Source organism: Dermacentor silvarum, chromosome 2, assembly GCF_013339745.2.
Source record: "Dermacentor silvarum isolate Dsil-2018 chromosome 2, BIME_Dsil_1.4, whole genome shotgun sequence".
Classification (NCBI taxonomy): domain Eukaryota; kingdom Metazoa; phylum Arthropoda; class Arachnida; order Ixodida; family Ixodidae; genus Dermacentor; species Dermacentor silvarum.
In genome coordinates, this window is record NC_051155.1 from 135,787,427 (window position 1) to 135,806,623 (window position 19,197).

The following is a 19,197-nucleotide window of genomic DNA, read 5'->3' on the forward strand; positions in this document are numbered from 1 at the left end:
CTCGCTTGTGAGGCGCGCGCGCCGCCGCCCTTTGCAGCTATATTATAGTTGCAGCATTTCACTGTCGCTCGTCTCCGACGCTCTCGCCTGCGATGCCTGGGCGCGCACCCTTTCTCACCCTTTCGAAGCTGCTCCTTCGAATTTGCATCTCCATCTCGGACGCTGTACACTGCACGGCGGCTCCGCTCCTGTGTTCCGAGGGTGCGCGTCGCGTGGACCCACCGCGGAGCACGATTCAACGACACACGAGCCCGAGCTCATCCCTTATGCGTGTACTTATATCGAGTTCTACCGTATACGTTGGTGTCTATGGATCAGCCATGGGCGGCAAGTGCCGTCTGACGGCTTGCCGCGTTGTAACGATCGTCCTGACAGTCAAAGGATCGGGTTTCGAGCTGCTTGTGAGACGCAGTTTCTTATACGGTCTTGCTGGGACGTCCAGAGGGTGGTGTGTCAGTAGCGAGTGCGTTTTTGCTTGTGGGTCTCCTTTCTCAGTGGTGCCTCCCATTGAGGAAAGTTGCGGAAGCCGTGTACAGTCTGCAAACAGCTAGGGAACACTATATATCGCTACAATACGGGGCAGGTCTTAGCGAACGATACGGCTGCGGACAAGGAGCAGGATTCACTGGCACACTGGTATTTCCACGGTTATATAAGCCGTTTAATAAGCGCAAAATCGGCTTCCCGCTGACCGTGTTCGGTTCCTAGCTTCCTTGTTACAGTTGCTGGTTTGCCTTAATCGTGAGTGGTCGCGATTTTAATGCGTAGCGCAATTGCTTGCTTGCTTCTCGCAGTGCGCTTGAAATCTGGGCCAAACTTTATTTTCTTCCGCTCTTTACTAAATGGAACTGGCTCGTTTAATAGGTTACACGGCGCAGGGGGCTTCGTAACCGTGTCCCTTTGTAGAGCGCCATCGATCGCCTATGTATACGTGTATACCTGTGCGCGCTATATCGATGAAGCGAATCGAAACGGAACATCGTTTCCCCCACTGCAAAGAGCTCCTTTATTTCTCCGGTACCTCTCCGTGTCCGAGACTCGACCTTTTGCAGCCGAGCCGCGTGTGGTGAAGTGGAACGACCTTATCGACGAGGATTCGATTTGGGAGACGGTTACATAGAGCTTTTCTTTCTTTTGCCCTCAAAAGCGTGTTCCTCATTTTCTTGTGTATACTTGTATATACTCCTCTAACGACTTGTTAATGTAGGCGCATTCGTTGGAGTTTCGTCATCCTGTTCTCGTATTTAGGTTTTTGCTTTCCCCGATGTAGTTGAAGCATGCTTGCATCTACAAATGCCAGCCGTTGTTTGTTTGTGTGTGTGTTGCAGTTAGTAGTACCAGTAAAATTAATAGTAGTAGTTCATACAAGGGTGTGTCACGTAACTTGTGCCAATATTTAAAAATATGTGAGTGCCACGTAGCTGGACAGAACCAAGGTAATGCTTTTTTTTTTTTTTTTGCCGTCACTCAGCGCAAGTCAGACAATTTTTGTATTTCGGATAATTACATAATTAGATCTTATAAACTGCTCAAATAATGTAGTCAGATCATAAGTGTCATTCAGAATATTATAGGCCATCACGAAAAATTCCCGATCCACATCTGTTGCTCTATGCGTGCTACATCACTTTATTAGTATTTGTTTGTTTGTTGTTTGCTTGTTTGTTGCGGAACACTGCGAACACCAGGTGGCAGCAGCGCTCGTAGTGACATCTCGTGACCCTTTGTTCAACCACAACGTGGTAGGAATTTTCTTTTATTGTCGTGTCGAAAGGGGGAAAAAAATCAATGATTGTCTACACAACAATAATGCGGTCAGGCGCTGCAACAACCATTGTCTCAGCTTCAGCTTCTCTGAACTTCACAAGATGGCCTCACCAGCTATCCGCGTCATCTGTATTCCGATATTCCGTAAGCGTTAATATAGTTAACGAATCGGCTGAGTGTCTCTTTTATAACGTCTGTATATACGCCCACCCGTTCGCGACGCTGTATATAACGAACCCTCTTCCTTTTTTAGACCTTTCTGCTTGACTCCGACTGAGTGAAACGTGACTCGCGACGGTCACGTGCGAAGCAGGATATTTGACGTGCGCGGCTTTAACGGCACATCTATAAGTGGGCGCGCGCATTCGACGAACAGGAAAGTTCCCGCGAGCCCCGGCGTTTTTGATGAGTGCAAGCGAGCGGATTCTCCGGCGCACGCGAAACCAGCCGGTGCCAGAGAACGGGCCCGGAGTGAAATCGCGTGTGCGGTCGTGTTTTTATAGGCACACGTGGTGCCTTTCCTCCCGTGCTCGGTCGTGAGCGCCGAGATAGCGCGCTTGACCTGCGCGAGACCTCCTCCTTCGACGTGCGGAAACTCTGCAAGCAGGTATACGGAGATCGAATGCGCACGACAAAAGCTGCGGCGGCCCGCATCGTTATGGGAATCACGTGGTATGATACCCCCCCGTATTATATGCATCGCGTCAGAAAGCGCGGCTCTCGAAGTGCGTCTATCTTTTCTTTTTTTTTTTTTTTTTTTTTTTTTTAGACGAAGGAGGCAGTCAGGTTACAGGCCGTCCGAAGTGTAACTTTTTTTGCGACGTGCTTATGGCAGCGAGTGAGTCCGCATTCAGCTTTTGAGAAGAGTTTCATTTCGGCCATATCGGTCGCGGCAGCGTCTCTCGAGGTCACTCCAGGTCGTCGTCTTCGTGCACGTCGTTGAGGCTTTATCCGCGCTTAGCGCTGAGAAGACGCGGGTCGCACGGATGCATACCAAGCGCATCATATTGGAATGCGTCGCATCTCTTCTCTCGTGGCCTTGATTTTCGGAGCTAAATATAGCCGACAAAATTAACCAGCTCTCCCACACATTCTAATGCTGTATTCTTCCATGCGGAAAATTTCGATAATTTGGCGATGCAGCTCCTTGTGTGGCCCGAGCTCTTTCTCGTGACGAGGCACCGTCGCGACGCTGAAATGACTCGCCGTCCTGATTCGAATCCACAGATTTCGTTCTGCCTTTTTGCAGTCTTACGATTCTGAAAGATTGTTGTCTGAGCCATATAGCTTCGTGTTCGTCGCGTGACCCATATGTCTCCTCGATCGTTGCCCGAAGGGGACGAGTGCGACTATCGAGAAAGTGTGCGTACTTAGTGCACTTGCGACCACAAGCGTCGAATGCAGGGAGCGACCACCGGCCAAGGCGATGGAGGGGCGTGTACGTATTCAGCTGTACACAACGGGAAGTGTCGATCGGGCCCTCGTGGAATGTGGCTGCTTTCTTCCTGCTGTGCCTGTGCCGCGGTGCGCTTTGGTATATAGTTGGAAGGACACGGAGCCTTTGTCTTTTTTCCTCCTTGAGGAAATCGTTGGCATTGTCTACCTTGTTCCTTCTATGCATGCTCCTTGTGAGTCGGCGAGCGAGCGACTACACCTAAACCTATTCTGGGTGGCCGGCGCGTTAACGTAACGGGCGCTTGGCTTTCCTGTTTTGCAGCCTTGTGGCGCGGGGGAAGACCGACCGCGCATGCGCCAGAATTCGCGTGCTAGTGTTCGAGTGTGGTCTTGCACTTGAAAACGTTGGGCGGCTGGGCCTCTTAGGGGTGCCTATAGGGTGTCTGCTAATCACTGCAGCGTGCGGTACGTCAGGTGTGTGACATATGTGAAACGTTTCTACAATCATGTCTATAAAACTCTTCGTTCAAGATTTACCGACGTGATTTCTGCGTTGATCGATGTCTGGTCATCTAAAGATGACTGCGCAAACAGTGTGCATAAATTAAGGTGCGCTCCACTACGCCGGAGCGCTGTGGCTTGTCGAAGTGCAGCTGTATAGCTACATCCAACTTCTCCGGCATGGTGTAGGATGTAGCCAAGGTCACGTTTAAGTACGCGTCGTGTGTTTGGCCTGGTTATGTAGTACTTCGTCTTCATTTTCTTTCCTCATATTTTACGCCGTTTCTTTGCCGAGAGCTGCCAAGACTGCTTCTCATAGCCAACAGATATAAAGACATAGTAAACACGTCGCAAAAAAAAAAAAAAAAAAAAATGTGGGGCGTAGATTCAAACATCTGGCGGCGACAGCTTTTACGGGGCAGCGTATACATTATACATACGCTTCTTGAATGGCCCTTCAACCTTTCTCAGCAGGATTCACCGAGAAAAGAAAAAAAAAAAAAAGAAAAAAGTTCGAAATAAAAAAAGATGCATTAAGGGCGAGCAAAACTTCACCCGCAAGGATGACCCTCCATCCTGCGCAATTCTGCCCTTTTATCTCTGTTTGGAGGGGGTATGACACGACAAGACAGCGTAAGAAAGCCGGCTATAGATGGGGAGGGGTCGGGCGCTGTGGCGTAGGCAGGGGAGCGGGATATGTGCTGTGCCTTTATTTCTTAGTCATAGAAGACAGGCCGACCCGAGCTGCCGTCGTATAAAGTAAGTGCATAGCTGTACAGGCGGGGTGCCGAATGCACATGCGGTGCTAGCGCTCTCTAATGTGCGCACGCAAGGCTGGAGAGCAGCGGTGGCGGCAGGGCGCGACAAACCGGGTGCGTGCGTGTCCTTGGGAGAGTTGGGTGAGGGACGGGACAGGTGGTGGGCGCTCGGGGAAAAAAGAGATAAAACTAATTTTGTTTTTTATTCTACGATTGTAACACACACATGGCGTAGGAGGAAGGGGGGGGGGGGGGGGGTGACTGTACTTTGTCACCGGTTGCATGCAGTGCAGCGTAAGCTACGGTTCGCGTCGACCAATCAGCAACGTGATCCAGCCGTGTGTCTCAGGGAAGGAAGAAAAGATGGCGCCTTGTTTGAGCCGTTAATCTTTGCGTGATCCTTCCGTTCAAGCGGCGTCGCGAACGCGAAAATTAGCGGCGAGCGATGAGCATTGACTTTCCAAAGCTGCAAGCGGGGGAATAGCACAAATGGAGATACACGTGGCTTTAGAAGCTTCAGAATAACTTGTCCTTGTTTCTTGACCTGGTTGCTACTTGTTGTAAGGCGTAATTGCCGCGAAAAGGACGCACACAAAAACGCTGACCTGAAGGGAAACAACCTATAAAAAGTTTGTTTCCTTCCTGTCTGTGTTTTCATGTGCGGCCTTTTTAGCGGCAGTTGTCGAACATCAAGGGGAGGGACGCCGTGTTAGATTAACGTTTGCCACCTGGAGACATTTAACGTGCACTTACATCGAAGTACATTTTTCTTTTTTTAAATTGTCGACAGAGTGCAGTTGCCGCAGCCGGGAATCGAGGCCTCGACTTCTTCGTGCTCAATCAGCAGCAGCACTCAATTGAACACGCACAGCGGCGGTTAACTGGCTGTCTGATGTCACACGCAGCTCCCGCTGTACTGCACCGAACTGCTGGGTCCGAGTTTATAGGTGTAGCGGGAGCGAGGCGCTGTACATACGTTGCCCTCTGCCGAGTCCTTGCCGGGCGGCGAAAGGGAGACACGTCCATTCACTGAGGCTGCTGCAGCTCTCGCTCTTGAATCTTCGAGGGCGGTCGACCTGGGGTCTCGTCCGTTATATTTTGGTCGCGTAGGTATGCCGGCGGGTGCCCGCCGGCGGAGCGCATTGCGAAACGTGCGGGGGTCCCGTCGTGCGCTTCCACTCCCCCCCACCCCCTTCCCTTCTCCACCGCAGCATGCAACGCTCTCCCGCTTCCGGTCGGGTGTCGGAATGAAGTTTACGCGGCCAGACGTGGGCGGCGGTTGTGAGAAAAAATGCCCCGCCGTTGTTGTAGGACGATGGCCGACTTGCATGGCCGCCACGTACCGCGCCTGGTTTGTTTCGGTTCGCTCTGGAATCGCGTTTGTTTTGAGAGCGAATAAGCCGGCCTGCGCGGGGGGTGTACGGGCGATCGTAAACACGCCTCCGCCGTGTGGACCGGTCGCATGTCTTGTTGGGAAGCTGCAGTGTCCTGTGGCTCTCTTCTTGATCAAGCAGCCCCAGATCAGTTTCGCCTTCTTACTTTGTTCCTCTTTGTCGTTTCCGAAATTGATACGATTTTCTCTCTCTCTCTCTTGATCGCGCCGCGTTGTTTTGTTTGTGCGATAAATTACGCTTTAGAACTCCAATGAGAACACCTTAAAAAAAGAAAAGAAAGAAAGATCCTATAAGAAAAAATTGTGAGAAGACTGGAAAGGGTGTGGAATGGACGCTCTCTCTGGGGAGTTGTCGCGGAGTGTGCGTCGCATCTTCGCCAGTCGAGCCGCGCAGGCGAGCGGAACGCATAATATCTCTCCTTCTCTCCCCTGTCCTGCGCAGAAGCGTCAAACACCGGCTAGCTATATATAATATAGCTCACGCCTCCGCCGACGATCCTAGCAAAATGATAAGACTGGAGGGAAAGCGGGGGGCATGAGGCGTACGCACGGAGGAATCTTTCACCTCCGCAGCTTCTTTCCGCTCGCCACTGCGTCGTCTCCTATCGTCTTCTCTTCACGTTGCGTTAGTATACTCTCACGGCTCCTGGGGCCAGATGATCCGCGTGCCGCCGTCTAGAAATTTAAGGCGACACAGACATTTTCAACAAGAAAAACAACAAAACTTACAGAAATGCAAGACGCACGAGGACGAGTGCGTTGATCTGCTTTAAAACTTCATACTCAAAGTTTTATTCATTCATTCATTTCCCCGACGTCGCCATTCGCCTGGCAAATAACTGCCTCGAGTTCTACCGCTTTACATTTCTGCAAGTTCGGGCGCGTTCTGTTGTGAGAAGTGCCTCGGCCGTCGTGTCTGTTTATTTTTTGTACCGAATCGCGCCGTATATACTAAGCGCGCGCCGCGCCGTGTCGGATATCTCGGGCGAGAGAGATGTATATCCGGTGTCGGCAGTGGGCGGGTGGAAGAAAACTCCATGGCGGCGCATGCATTTTAGGCGGCGTTCTTAGCGCATCGGGGATCTTTCAGACTCGCTAAGAACGGCAGGAATCCCATTGAGTGTATAGGCGAGCATGCGGGTCGTCGACTTTGCTTTTCGTTCTCTTGGTCGTTTTCTCGTACCTCTCCCCCGGCATGCGCGCGACGCTCACAGCACTGCACATATACAAGGACTGCTTATGACACGCGCATCCATCTGCACTCGACGCTGCTGTGTGCGCCGCAAGCCTCAGAACGCGAGCGAAGCAGGAACAGGATTCGCGCCGTGCCATTCCCCGCCGGTCGCGCCAGTGAGTGAAAAGGCAGCAGGAACAGCAGCGGGTCCCTGATCCGCTTTCGCGGCCTCATCCACGCGTCGGCGGCGGCCTTGCGCGCCCGCACTGCGTCGAGAAGAGCCTTTTGTTGCGGAGCCGTGCAGCAGGTGACGCCGTCTCGCCCGCTGGATTGTTGTTCCGCGCGCGCCCTCACCGCCGAGCGCATGAGAGAGTCATGCCGCGGGGCGTGACGGGTTGTTCGTGTCCGCCCGAATAAGCGAACCGTAATGAACCGGACCCATGCGGCAAGCATGGCGACCGAAATGGCATCCTGCATGCTGCTCCTGCAGCCGCCGGCCACCGCTTGCTGCTGAATGGCGAGCCCCATTAAGCGTCCAGTCGCCGACCACACGAAGCGCTTTTCTCACGCTTCAAAGCGACGTTGCGTCGCCGTGTCTTATACGGGTTGGTGTACTCGGTAGTTTAGGCAGCTCGCCCAATTTTTTTTTTTTTTTTTTTCCCGAGGTGAAGACAACGTGGCACGAGTGCATGCGTGCAGACGCAGGAGAGCCGGCTCGTCATCAGCGCCCCGCTGCGATGCGGAGAAACGTGATGCCAGGATTAAACGCGTGAAGAAACTGTTCCGTGTGGTTGGTCGCGGGGGCCCCCCGTTGATGCCTCCACGGGTGCAGCGGCGCGCGCCATTCGCAATGCCCCCTCCTTCCTTTCGCCCTCTCACTTTAGGATTGGCCCGTGTGCGCTATGATGGCGGCGCGTTGTCACTTTGCTGAGGTTTGTCCCGTTAATTCTGTCGGTCACTCTTCCAGTTAGCCGATCAAACTAAAGACACGCGGCGGCGTTCCTCCTCTGACTCTTGTGTCGATCGAGCTCTCTCAGTCCCCTGACGCTGACTTCGCGAGTGGCTTTTTCGTTGTAACACTGTAATATATCTTTTGTTGCAATACTGAGTGAGGACGCGTGCGTAATAAACGTAACGAGCGGCTGTGTATAGTGGCGACTCGGTTCCTTGACAGGGTGTATACGTATACCGTGTCCATCGATGCCTCCATGGCGTGCAGCACTGAGACGCGTGGTATATCACCGTCTCGACTCTCGAGTCAGCTGCACATGCCACGGGCGACCGAGAACGTCCGCACGGAGCCGAATCGGACTCGCACCGCTGCTGGCCGAGTGAAGAATCTCCCGCGGCTTTCTTTCTATACATGGAAGAAAAAAAAAAAAAGAAGAAGAAGAAGCTATGTCCGCGCTGCATCTCGTATCGCGGCTCGGAGCAACTGCGTCTCGTTGGCCTTGTTTTGCAGCTTAGTTTGGCTCGCATGATGCAACGCTGTTTATATATCGTACGAGACGCGTTATTTACATAAGGTGCTGCGAGCCTCCCCGCTGCGCGCTTTTGAGTCAACAACGTCTTCGGCATTGCACGCCCCGGCGCCCGCTCATGAAAAAAAGCAGCGCGCGGCTCTTGCATTATGCAGAAGGGTCAGTTGATATAACGTGACCCGCGTGTATGCGCTGCTTGAGCTGACGACGCTTCCTATAGCTGTGTATACGTGTCTTCAATGAACTGTCAACGGAAGTGCGGGAAACAAGTGTTCGTCGAGCAGCCATGCGACTTCAGCGGCATTGGCAATACTCGTACTTGCCTTCATGTGTTCACGCTCCGTATACACTGTTCAACAGTGGCTTCCTGGCTGTGTATGGCGTTCTTCTGCCGAGCACAAGGTCGCGGATTCGGTCCCCTCGTCGCTGCGCCTAAATGCAAGAACTCTCGTGTACCGCGGTTTGGTTATACCCCATGTCGTCAACATATTAGGCGTCTATTAGACAGGGTGTCGCAACTATCATGCACCAAGATTTAAAAATATGCAAATGCCACGTAGCTGGACAGAACTAAGGTAATGTTGTTTGCCATCGCTTGGAGATACTCAGACTATTTCTTGCGTTCCGCCTAATTACATAATTAGTCTTAAATTAATTAATCAACTTCTCAATTCTTATAAGTAGATGAAAAGGTGCAGTGAGAAAATTGTGGAGCAACATGAAAAACTCCCGATACAGCTTTCTGTTGCTCAATACGGGCTACATAAAAGTATTTTTCCAAGCGTTAAAAATTAAAATTGAATTAGATCGTGCCAAAACCACGATCTGATTATGAGGCACGCCGTAGTGGGGGGACTCCGGAAATTTGAACCACCTGGGGTTCTTTAACGTGCACGTAAATCTAAGTACACGGGTGTTTTCCTATGATCGCCCCCATCGAAATGCGACCGCCGTGGCCGGGATTCGATCCCGCGACCTCGTGCTCAGCAGCCCAACACCATAGCCACTGAACAACCATGGCGGGTTTTCCTAGCGTGGAAGAAGCCCGCGAATACATGCAAAGTGCCTCAAGCGGCCAGTCGTGCGGCAATATGCATATATAATCTAAGGGGGGCATCAGGGTTTTCGAGCAAATACTCTAAAGTTCGGCGTATGTTTGGAAATTAACAAGTAATAATGACAGTAAAGAGCATTGATAACTTCTAGGAAATGAAACATCTTATTCATGAAAATCTGGTCATCGATCTTTTACACATCCTCGTTAACATACATTATTATCTGCATGCGCAACATGTCAGTCTCCATCCGAGATCTGTCCGATCTTGGAACGTATCTCAGCTGAGAGAAAGTTCTCTCGACATCATAGCTTCCATTAGTTATAGGCACAATAATGTCAGTGCAGCATTTGCCAGCTTGGGGTAGCGAGCGGTAAAGTCATGCCAATACTCAATGAGTTTGACAGCTGTGTTTTAGTTAGCAAGCGAATGTTTGCAAGTTTATACAAGTTTACTAGTTTATATTCATTAACACAGCTGTGCTGTGTTAATGAGTTTGACAGCGGTGCTAGAATACATGTATTCATCTGCACGGAAAAAAAGCAGTCGACCTCTTTCCCTTCTATTGTTCGCTATCAAAGAGGAATTGATAGTACATTTCACAAGCTGCGCGCGGCCTAGGCGGCTCCACCCCACCGCCTATTGTCACTTTTCTTTAGCCGGTCACCGTAGAATGTCACGGTGAGTTGCCAACTCAAAGTTAGGCGCGCTATTTGGGCGGTTGATTGAGAGCCGTGTAGCATCCAATGGTGCTGCACGCAGCTAGTGAAATTAAGTCTATAGGTCACTGGAGTTCACTTACGCCAACAGGACCGAACTTTGTTGTCCCGATGCAGAGTAGCATAGCGCGTGTGCACCGCAAACTCCGTGCAGCGTTAAATAAAAAAGGGGGGCTGGTATGTGGTTTTTGAGTTCGGGGAGAAATCGGGTGCAACGCGATTCTCCTGAATCATGATCGGGGTGTAAAAATCAGGCAAAATCGGGTTTTACCCGAAAACGAACAACCATATGCATATATATACAGAGTGTCCCAGCTAAACGTAGTAATGTTTTACAAGCGACGGAGTGTGCTATATAGGAGGCTCAAACCAACTCAGTCATGTAGACTATCGTGTGTCCTAGTCTGCGGGGCTTTTTTTTTTTTTTTCGTTTTGCAAAGTCAATTAATTAGTATAAATGAATTGTCGACCCTTTTAAATATTGGCTTCACGAAGAAAGTGCCAATACGAAAGTTGTAAATCACATTTAAAAATGGCCGACTGAAGTGTTTGAAAATAAGTACCATTGATGGAGCTTCTTGTAATTGCCTTTAAAGAAAGCGCGCGAAATAGAAAAACAAGCGCGTCATAGCGCCACTATTTTCGCTTTTTTCGAGGTGCCCTGTCGCGTTCGGGCGCACAGAGCGAGCGGCGGTGATGAAGGTGTGTTGCGCTTCGAGGTGACGTAGCATAAACATATCATTTGCTCCATCTGTGGAATGAAGCCTGAACACACAAGGCAAGAAAAATAATAAATAAATAAATAAATAAATTAATAAATAAATAAATAAATAAGTTTGGGCTTGAGTAAATGTTGAGGGCAGAACTTTTTAATTGGGATGATAATGCAAATGTCAGGTTCTTCTATTCGTTCGCGATCGTATCTTAGTAGCGAGAGTTGCTGGCGCGTACCTTGCGGCCACTGGAAACGCCAAGCCCGCCCTGAAACTGTTGTACAGATATGCCGATTTAATTTCTTGATCGGTCGTCTGGGAGTGCTGAAATAATGGTGCTATGACGCGCTTGTTTTTGTATTTCGCGGGCTTTCTTTCAAGAAGGCTTTCTTAGGAAGGGCTTTCTTTATGAAGCTCCATCGATGGTATTTATTCGCAAACACTTCAGTCTGCCATTTTTAAATGCGATCTACAACTTTCGTATTGGCACTTACTTGGTGAAGTTAGGCAATTAGTTTACGCTAATTAATTGACTTTGCGAAACGAAAAAAATAACCGCAGACCAGGACACGCGATCCACACCACCACTGAGTTGGTTTGAGCCTCCTAGCACACTGTCGTTGGTACTTTTAGCTGGGACACCCTATATATATATATATATATATATATATATATATATATATATATATATATATATATATATATATATATACTGTCACCGGAAAGCGTCTGTCTTGCAGCGCGTATACGCTCGCTTGCTGCATATAAATTCGGGCGTCGCGTTTTATCTAGCTTCCTGTCTGCAGCGTAGTCAGCTGTGACTGTTTCTCTTCGGTATACTCCTGTCATGCTGCTGTAAAAGAGTTGCGTGTATATGCGCCTTGTAAAGTCATCTCGCGTCCGCCGTGAGTGAAGCCGCGGGAGAGCGCAGCGGTATCGGTATACATAGTTCGCCTTTTTTTCGGTAACGGTGCTTCCTCCTGCCCCGATATTCGCACGTCTCTTGGGCGCGTAGTTGGCGGGTTCGCCGAAGAGTATACAGTGTACTGCGCGAGGTTTGTGAAGTTGATGATTGGGAAGGAGAGCGACCGTTTTGCAGCCTTCCATAAACATAGATCCGACGCATGAGCCATATAGGCGCGTACACTTGGCTGCAGGGACGCGCTTATTTTCGGCTCGTCCGGTGTGTTCCTTCGAATGGGTCAGTGCGGCCGCGCTCCGCTCTTATTTTACGGTTCACAGGCGCCGCTGACGCGGACCTCGCGTAGGGTGATGCCCTCGCCGACGTTGCACTCATAGCACGGAAAGTATGCGACCCAGCGCGTGCACTGTATATACCGGTTACATTTATTTGTGGAGCCAATACAGGCAACGCTTATGGCCGGGTCGTGGTTTTGAGTCTGTCTAACTCGATAAAAGAAAACATAACGCTGTACAAGATAGACGCTGTTTGAGAACCCCAAAAAATGCACGAGAAACCGGAAACAGTCAAGACGCTTTTTAAAGCATCACGAAATGGTTTATGCACATTAACGTCGTAAAACACTGATAAGCGCCTTGATCAAGGAACGAAATTCGCTGCGCGGGTCGACCCTGTATTCCACTGACTCCTAGAATTGACCCACGCACCTTGTAGCGGCGCCCTTGATTTGCAGCTGCAGCTGCGAGTGGTAGTTTCGCGTCGGTGTGTTCAGGGGGCGTTAGGTGTCAGCGCCTCAATCCAATTTTTCCCGTGTAGGTGGCGTAGGAGGGACTGCAGAAGTAAAGACGCATGCGGAAGAGAATAAAAACCAGGCCGATTGCTAGACTTGCATTTCCATTTCAATACCTCGCATCGTGAATGTATACATTGTATGCATTTTTGACGGGTTGTAACTGGATGCACAGCGTTAAACATACGTAGTTTTATCGCTTCCGCCAATATACAAGCTGTTCAGATGTAGCATAAAGACAGGGTATAGCTTTTCAGTGCGCAATGTACAGATCTGAACACTGCCTAAACAGCGTGATCGTGCGTTACTATAGAGTGCCGTATATCGTCACGACTTTATTATTACAGTCTTTTCGAGAAAGTGGATGCACGTCACAGTACAGCAGTTATACGCATCCATCGTACACGAGGATGGTACAACGTATATGCAGGGGAAAACGTTCCCTTAACACTTTTGCAGAATTGTTGTCAAGTCCACCTTATTCGACCACGTGTAAATGGCCCTGGATTGAATTGATGATAGCTTGCAGTGTTTAGAATCCGTAATAACGACTTGTGGACGCCCTGATATGTTACAGTGCTACGGGTTTCTCATGCAGAAACAAAGCTTCGCGGTTGAAGAAAAATTCGTCCTGTACCGGGATTCGAACCCGGGACCAACGCCTTTCCGGGGCGGTCGATACTTGCACGCTTGCGTGATGTCAGGCTTGAGCCTCATGCTGTATATATACTAAGCATGCCGTGCGTAGGGCGTCGTTCAGGACGGTGGTTAGACCCTTCGCGGTGGGCTCCGATAAAAATCGTCCTTACTAGCGGACTCGATCGAAAGCCCGCTGGTTTGGTACTCGCCGTCGCGACGACGATCATCTGACCCTGGCGCGTGTGATACGCGTGACTGCATTTGCGTGTCTCCGCGTCCGAAAGGCGGATTGCCGGTAGAGTTCTAGTACACTCTATTGCCGGGTACCTTGCTTCCATCGAAATGTGCGTGTGTCTGTGTGCGCGCGCGCGGCTGCATGGCATACCTCGAGCGATTCGGCGGCTTTGAAGCGTGCCGTCCTGCGTGTCCTCCTTGTGGTTCTGCAGCATGTGGCTTCTGCAGCCCCTTGGCGTGGTGGCGTTCGTTGCTCCTCTTCTTCCGGGGTCGTGATTATGGGTGTTTGCGTTCACGCGCCATTAAAGCCCAGTCGGCTCTGACAAGGGCAGGTATAGGGGCCACTCGCTGCGCGTGGCGAGGTCCGGAAAGTGTGCCATGGTCGGGCCCGCTCGCGCTGGCGGCCGGTTGAATAAGATTGACACGCAACGGCTGTGGGAAAACGACGACGCGACTGCGTGCGACGCGTGTGGCCTCCGATGTCGCGTACGCCTGGCGAGAAATGACGACGCTCTTTGCTATTAGAATAAGTCTGCGCGCATTGTCACTATATATGTACGACGGCTGCCGTACCAGTGCGCACGATTATATGCTTGTGCCCGTAGTTCACAAATAAACGATATTCGCACCAGTGAATGCTTCGGAGTCGGTGTACACCTTCGTCAGTTGTACCACATGTCACAACTAGGAGAGAAGCTAAGTTGTGGAAGGCACTTCGGATATGGGCTAATTAACAGATGGGGAGGAATTTACAACGCGTGGTGCGCATGGTCGCAGTTAGCCGGGAGTGGTCATGTCGCGAGTCGCTGCGTTGGAGGACGATTTTGAGGTTCTGAATTATCTGGACGTCGCGTGTCCCTCCCTCGCGTTAACCACTGGGAACATTCCTTAATTTTAGAGGCAAACTAGAGAGAGAATCAATCTTGCTACTAATGAAATAAAATAGGGGGGGGGGGGGGGGGAATAAATACTATTGCAGTGACGCTCTAGCTGTAAAGCGATGCTTGTTTCTTTCAACAGATTTCTTTCTTTTCTTTAGTCGACGGCTGTGTGTGGTCGCTCAGTGCCAGTGCAAAGCAAGATGTCGTAGGTTCAGATCCTTGCCGTGTTTCGACATTGGCGGCATAAGAAATGGCTCGTGTATAGTTAGGTTCCGGTGCGGTCGACACCAGGCGGTCAAGGTTGATCTTCCAATACCGCGTTTCTCAAAGACCGCATTTGCAGCCTTACCACGTGAAACCCCATCAGCTATGTTTATTTTTTATTTATGCTTTTCCTTTAGCACTTTTATGTCGCCGCTAAGCACTTTTCTTGATGTGCGCACTCGATGCGCATAATTCGTACTCCAATTCGGCCCTACCTGATCAAAGCCTTCTCCCCCATTGTTTGGTGCAGGACCTGAGCGGAGCCATCCCCGAGAGCTGTGCGCCCACCGGCGACGTCAATGCCCCCGCCGCCCCCTCGGAGCGGAAGTCTCCGCCCCCACCTGTTGGCCGCCGGGCATCGGCCGATGGCCTCGGTGGCTGTAGTCCCCCAACGTGTGAGTGACCACTTCCTCGGGGGACCTATATATTTGCTGTTACGTCAGTGTTTGCTTTGTCTGATGAGCCAAACGTACGGTCAACCACGCAATATTACGCACCATTAAATCTGAGAAAAAGCTGAATATATCCGCAGCCTCACAACACAGCCTGGTATTTGCGACTAGAGTATTCTAACATTGGTCGTATACAGTTTTACTGGCTACTGCTACAGGCTACGTGCAAATTGAACGTTTTCTAAGATCCCGTGTTCCGTAAACTTTTGTGGTTGACTGTACTTGCACACAGAGTTCGTTGCGTCTGTCTCGACTACAAAGGTCGTCGAGTAAAGCATCGTGTTCTTTACCGTGGAGGGCAGTGCTCCCAAGTTTGAGGCTGCTCTGTGGCTCAGTGATAACGGAAAGCGTCCGCATTGCGGGCTCAATTGTTTTGAAGTTTTATTCATTCATTTGGCGGAATAAGGTTGATTTGTTCCGGGAGAAAATGCAGCCCAAACTTTCATTTTCGGAAATTTCGGGCTGAACCTCACCGCCGCTACACCGTGAGTGTGACGTCACGAAACTTCGAAATATCTTATCGTATACTTGGGCCGTTTTTGGCACAGCAAAATGATCTCTAAACTTGCTGTATAGGATCGCTCTCTGGTTCCTTTAGAATGCATTTTATTCCTTTTTTTAGCGATAAACGACTAACTAGATCCGCGTAAACGTTCTCTCAAAATTCGTGACGTAACGGCGAGCTTCGCGTCTCTCGTGGTACACCCCTGGGGTACTATTCTGGGCATTGTCAAATTGCGCCATATTTTCGGATTCGACATCTTGTCAGTTCCGATTGGTTGAGAGGGCCGCTACGGCTTTTTTTTTTTTTTATTGGCCCAAAATGCCGCCATTACAGAATTCGACAATAGTACAATATTCTAGAATAACTCTTCGAGTACACTGTAACAATATGGCGGAATTTGACGGTGTCCAAAAACAACGGTCCAAAATAGCTACCCTGGCTTACCAAGCTCCCTCTCACTGTAGAAAGGGTCGTTTTCTTATTACAGAAACGTAATTTGAGAAAACAGCTTAGCTTAAATAGTCTTCTTTAGTGTCCTTGTAAGTGCTAGCCCACGATGGCGGCAATCCGCCGCTTCCTGTAAATAACGACCTCTGGCGGAGCGAATAATTCTCAGGCTCTTGATGGTCCTCTGCTCTCCTTCGTAGCCCCTTCACGGACCGTGCCTCCGCAGCTGTCGTCTCAACATGCAGCGCAAAGTGACGCCGAGGCATCACAGGTCGGCGGCGGCGGCGGTAGCGGTAGCCGCCGCAGCAGCCGCTGTTCCCTGCCGTCGCTGCCTTCGGCACCCGCGCCTTCCGCGAGCAAGTGCCTGCTGCTCGGCCGGCCGGGCAAGTTGATCCGTGACCGGCCAATTTCGCGCTCCGAGCGCCACCTGAAGGCAGCCAGCACGCCCGAGTTTCACAGCGGCAGCACCGAGGACGTCTGCTGCAGGTCAGCTGGCGGGGCCGCCGACCCGTTCCCTTTCATTCACCAAGTGACCGTTCGACGCTCGCGGGAGTTGGGAAGTCGCGGACTCGTTTGTACTCGCGAATGAGCTAGGCTAGTCGAGGCATCAACACTGCAGTCACTGAATAAAGCATGAACACGGTTCCATGTTCCATGTGACCTTTATGTTCCATTTCGTAGTGGCGCCTTCTAGCGGTGCACTCTGTTCGCATACCTAAGTTATGCGCAACCTACAGGAGGTTGGGGTAACCCACTCCCTCAGGTAACGCCTCATTGGCATTTCATATAAGTTGTAAGATTTCTTTTACTAGATCTATGAGCGCTTGAATAACAATGAGGTATTCCCCCGGTCTGCGCGCGACCCTGTAGTACACTTGCCCAGACGTCATCAACACAGAAGGTCTTAAACGCTTTACTCCGCTTCCCGAGGACGTGCGGAGTTTTTTACACACTGACTGTTGGCATGCTGCATAGCGTTGTGTGCACAGATATATTTTTCTTTTTATCTTCTTTATTTCATTTCGGGTCTCCTTTTAGATTTTTTAACACCTTATACCTTTTTCTCCAGTGCAGGCTAGCCAGCCGGTCTGACACTGGCTAAACACCCTATATTTCCCTCTTTCTGCTCTCTTTCTCTCTGTAGTACTTACGAAAAGCAGACAGGACAAGAGGTACATCAAAGATATTGAAAAGGCAGGTGTTTCTATGTTCCGCTTTCAGGAACTGAACTCTCGTTTTTTGCACGTTCTTGCCTATAGGCGATTGCGATTACTGACATCGCCAAAGCCAGCGCCAGTGGCTAGTTAACTTCGTACACGATTGTTGAAAGACGCGCCGACATTTAGGGAGGGAGCCGAGCTTGGAAATGCCTCCCGGATAGCCCCGCTTGACTCGAGTGCGCCCCGCCGCTCTTGTTCGTCATCGCAGAAATGTGCGCCGCCCCTGGTCCCAGCTGTACAGCGACGCGGAGGCCGAACAGCTGTTCGCCGCGGTGGGCAGCATGTCCAGCCTGCACCCGCACCACGAGCGACAGCCGCACCCGTCCTCGCCCCCGGACGGCCACCAGGGGCTGCCGCCGCGCTACTCCTCCCTACGGGCCTCGAGCCCTCGGCTCATCGCCGACAGCATGCTGCAAAAGTTCCGCAAGACGTTCTCGCTCCGCTTCCAGCGGAACCGCAAGGGCTCCACCACCTCCCTGCCGGCAGTCTCGTCGGCGCCCGCAGAGCCCGCGTCGCAGCTGACCAACGGCGGCCACGGCAGCGACGACGACGGCGGCTGGCCCTGCGGATGGCAGGCGACCACGACGTCGCATCCGCCCGCGGCCGCCTCTGTCGCGCCGACCAGAGGGGGCGACGACGACGAAGAAGGAGAGGGCGGCTTCCGTCCGGGTCCCGCCATTCTGCGGTGTTCGCGCGAGGAGCGTCGCCTGCATCGCAAGAACCGCGAGCTGCGCGGCTCCAAGTGCAGCAGCGCCGATAGTGGGATCCAGCTGGAGGCCCCCGGAGGAACGGTCGCCGACCAGCAGCTGTCCGAGGTGGGCGCGAACGACTTCCGCTTTACGCGCTCGCGGTTTAATGTTTTTTCTTTTGTTTTTGTTTGTTTTTTTTTAATCCAAGAAGACAGACATTGTGTGAAGTGGACAATGCGTCCCAGAAGTGAAGCCCTGGTTGCTATTGTGGACGTTGTCGAATTCAACCATGTTGTCAAGTTCTGGTACAAAGGCGGCGTTTTGAGCCAATCGGAGAGGCCGTAGCTGCCCTCCGGGCCAATCAGAGCTGACATTAGCGGAATTTGACGATGTCTAGAACACGTCTAGAATACCATCCCGGAACTAGCGCCCCTTTATACGTAGGGCAACTTTAACTGAGTACTAGAACGCTTCAAAGGGGCCCTGAACCACCCCTCGGGCTTGGTGAAATAACATAGTCCGCGGGTAGCATACGCTGTTGTGAACATCTCAGCCAAGCTCTGCTGTCGTACGCGGTCCGTGGAGCTCGCAAGCGGAACGCGAAGTCACCTTTCTCTCAAACGCTCTCGTTTCAAAAGACCCCATGATCCTCGCTCTTTTCTGTGTGCTTTATTTCGTAATAAAGCACACTCCAATACACGGCTGCGATTGGTGGCTGCGGTCGGCTACACCGCGGCAGCCGCGAGGTGCCGCCACGAGTCCAGTGGCTAAGCGCACTGCGGCTCGCTGAGGACAACCGCGTTTGGCTTACGTTTAGCGCTTCGTAGGCACCAAAATCGGAAGTCCAAAATGAAATTTGAACTGCGCCACGGTGACGTTTCCGAAGCGGAGCAGTTGTGGCCCCGCCCCACTCCGCCGTAGCCTTCGCAGTGCAAGGCATTGAAGGAGGAAGGGGAGCACAGCGGAGGACCGTGTTTGATTCCCAATAACTCCGCTTCTCCTGAACGCATTGAAGTACTTTTTGCGGCAAAGTGATTCTGAAATAGCCTATTTTCACTTCAAATTTATTTCTCCACTTCGATAAAAAGTGGTTCAGGGCCCCTTTAAGAAGTTGTAGTAATTCCATCACGTGCTTCTGGCACTTCAAAGGATCGCACGTGGTATGAAGGCTGGAGAGCGGAAGCTTCTTTAATTTGAT

General features: G+C 51.1%; 1 protein-coding gene across 2 annotated transcripts in view; it reads left to right on the top strand.

The window, feature by feature from the left end:
• LOC119441803 (uncharacterized) overlaps window positions 1–19,197 on the top strand; it is a 458,799-nt gene that overhangs the window by 420,311 nt on the left and 19,291 nt on the right. For both annotated transcript variants that reach the window (XM_037706422.2, XM_049661634.1), the window contains exons 3-5: window positions 14,937–15,081; window positions 16,291–16,576; window positions 17,519–18,125. In XM_037706422.2, the coding sequence (XP_037562350.2) occupies window positions 14,937–15,081; window positions 16,291–16,576; window positions 17,519–18,125 (1,038 nt within the window). The remainder of the gene's footprint in view (window positions 1–14,936; window positions 15,082–16,290; window positions 16,577–17,518; window positions 18,126–19,197) is intronic.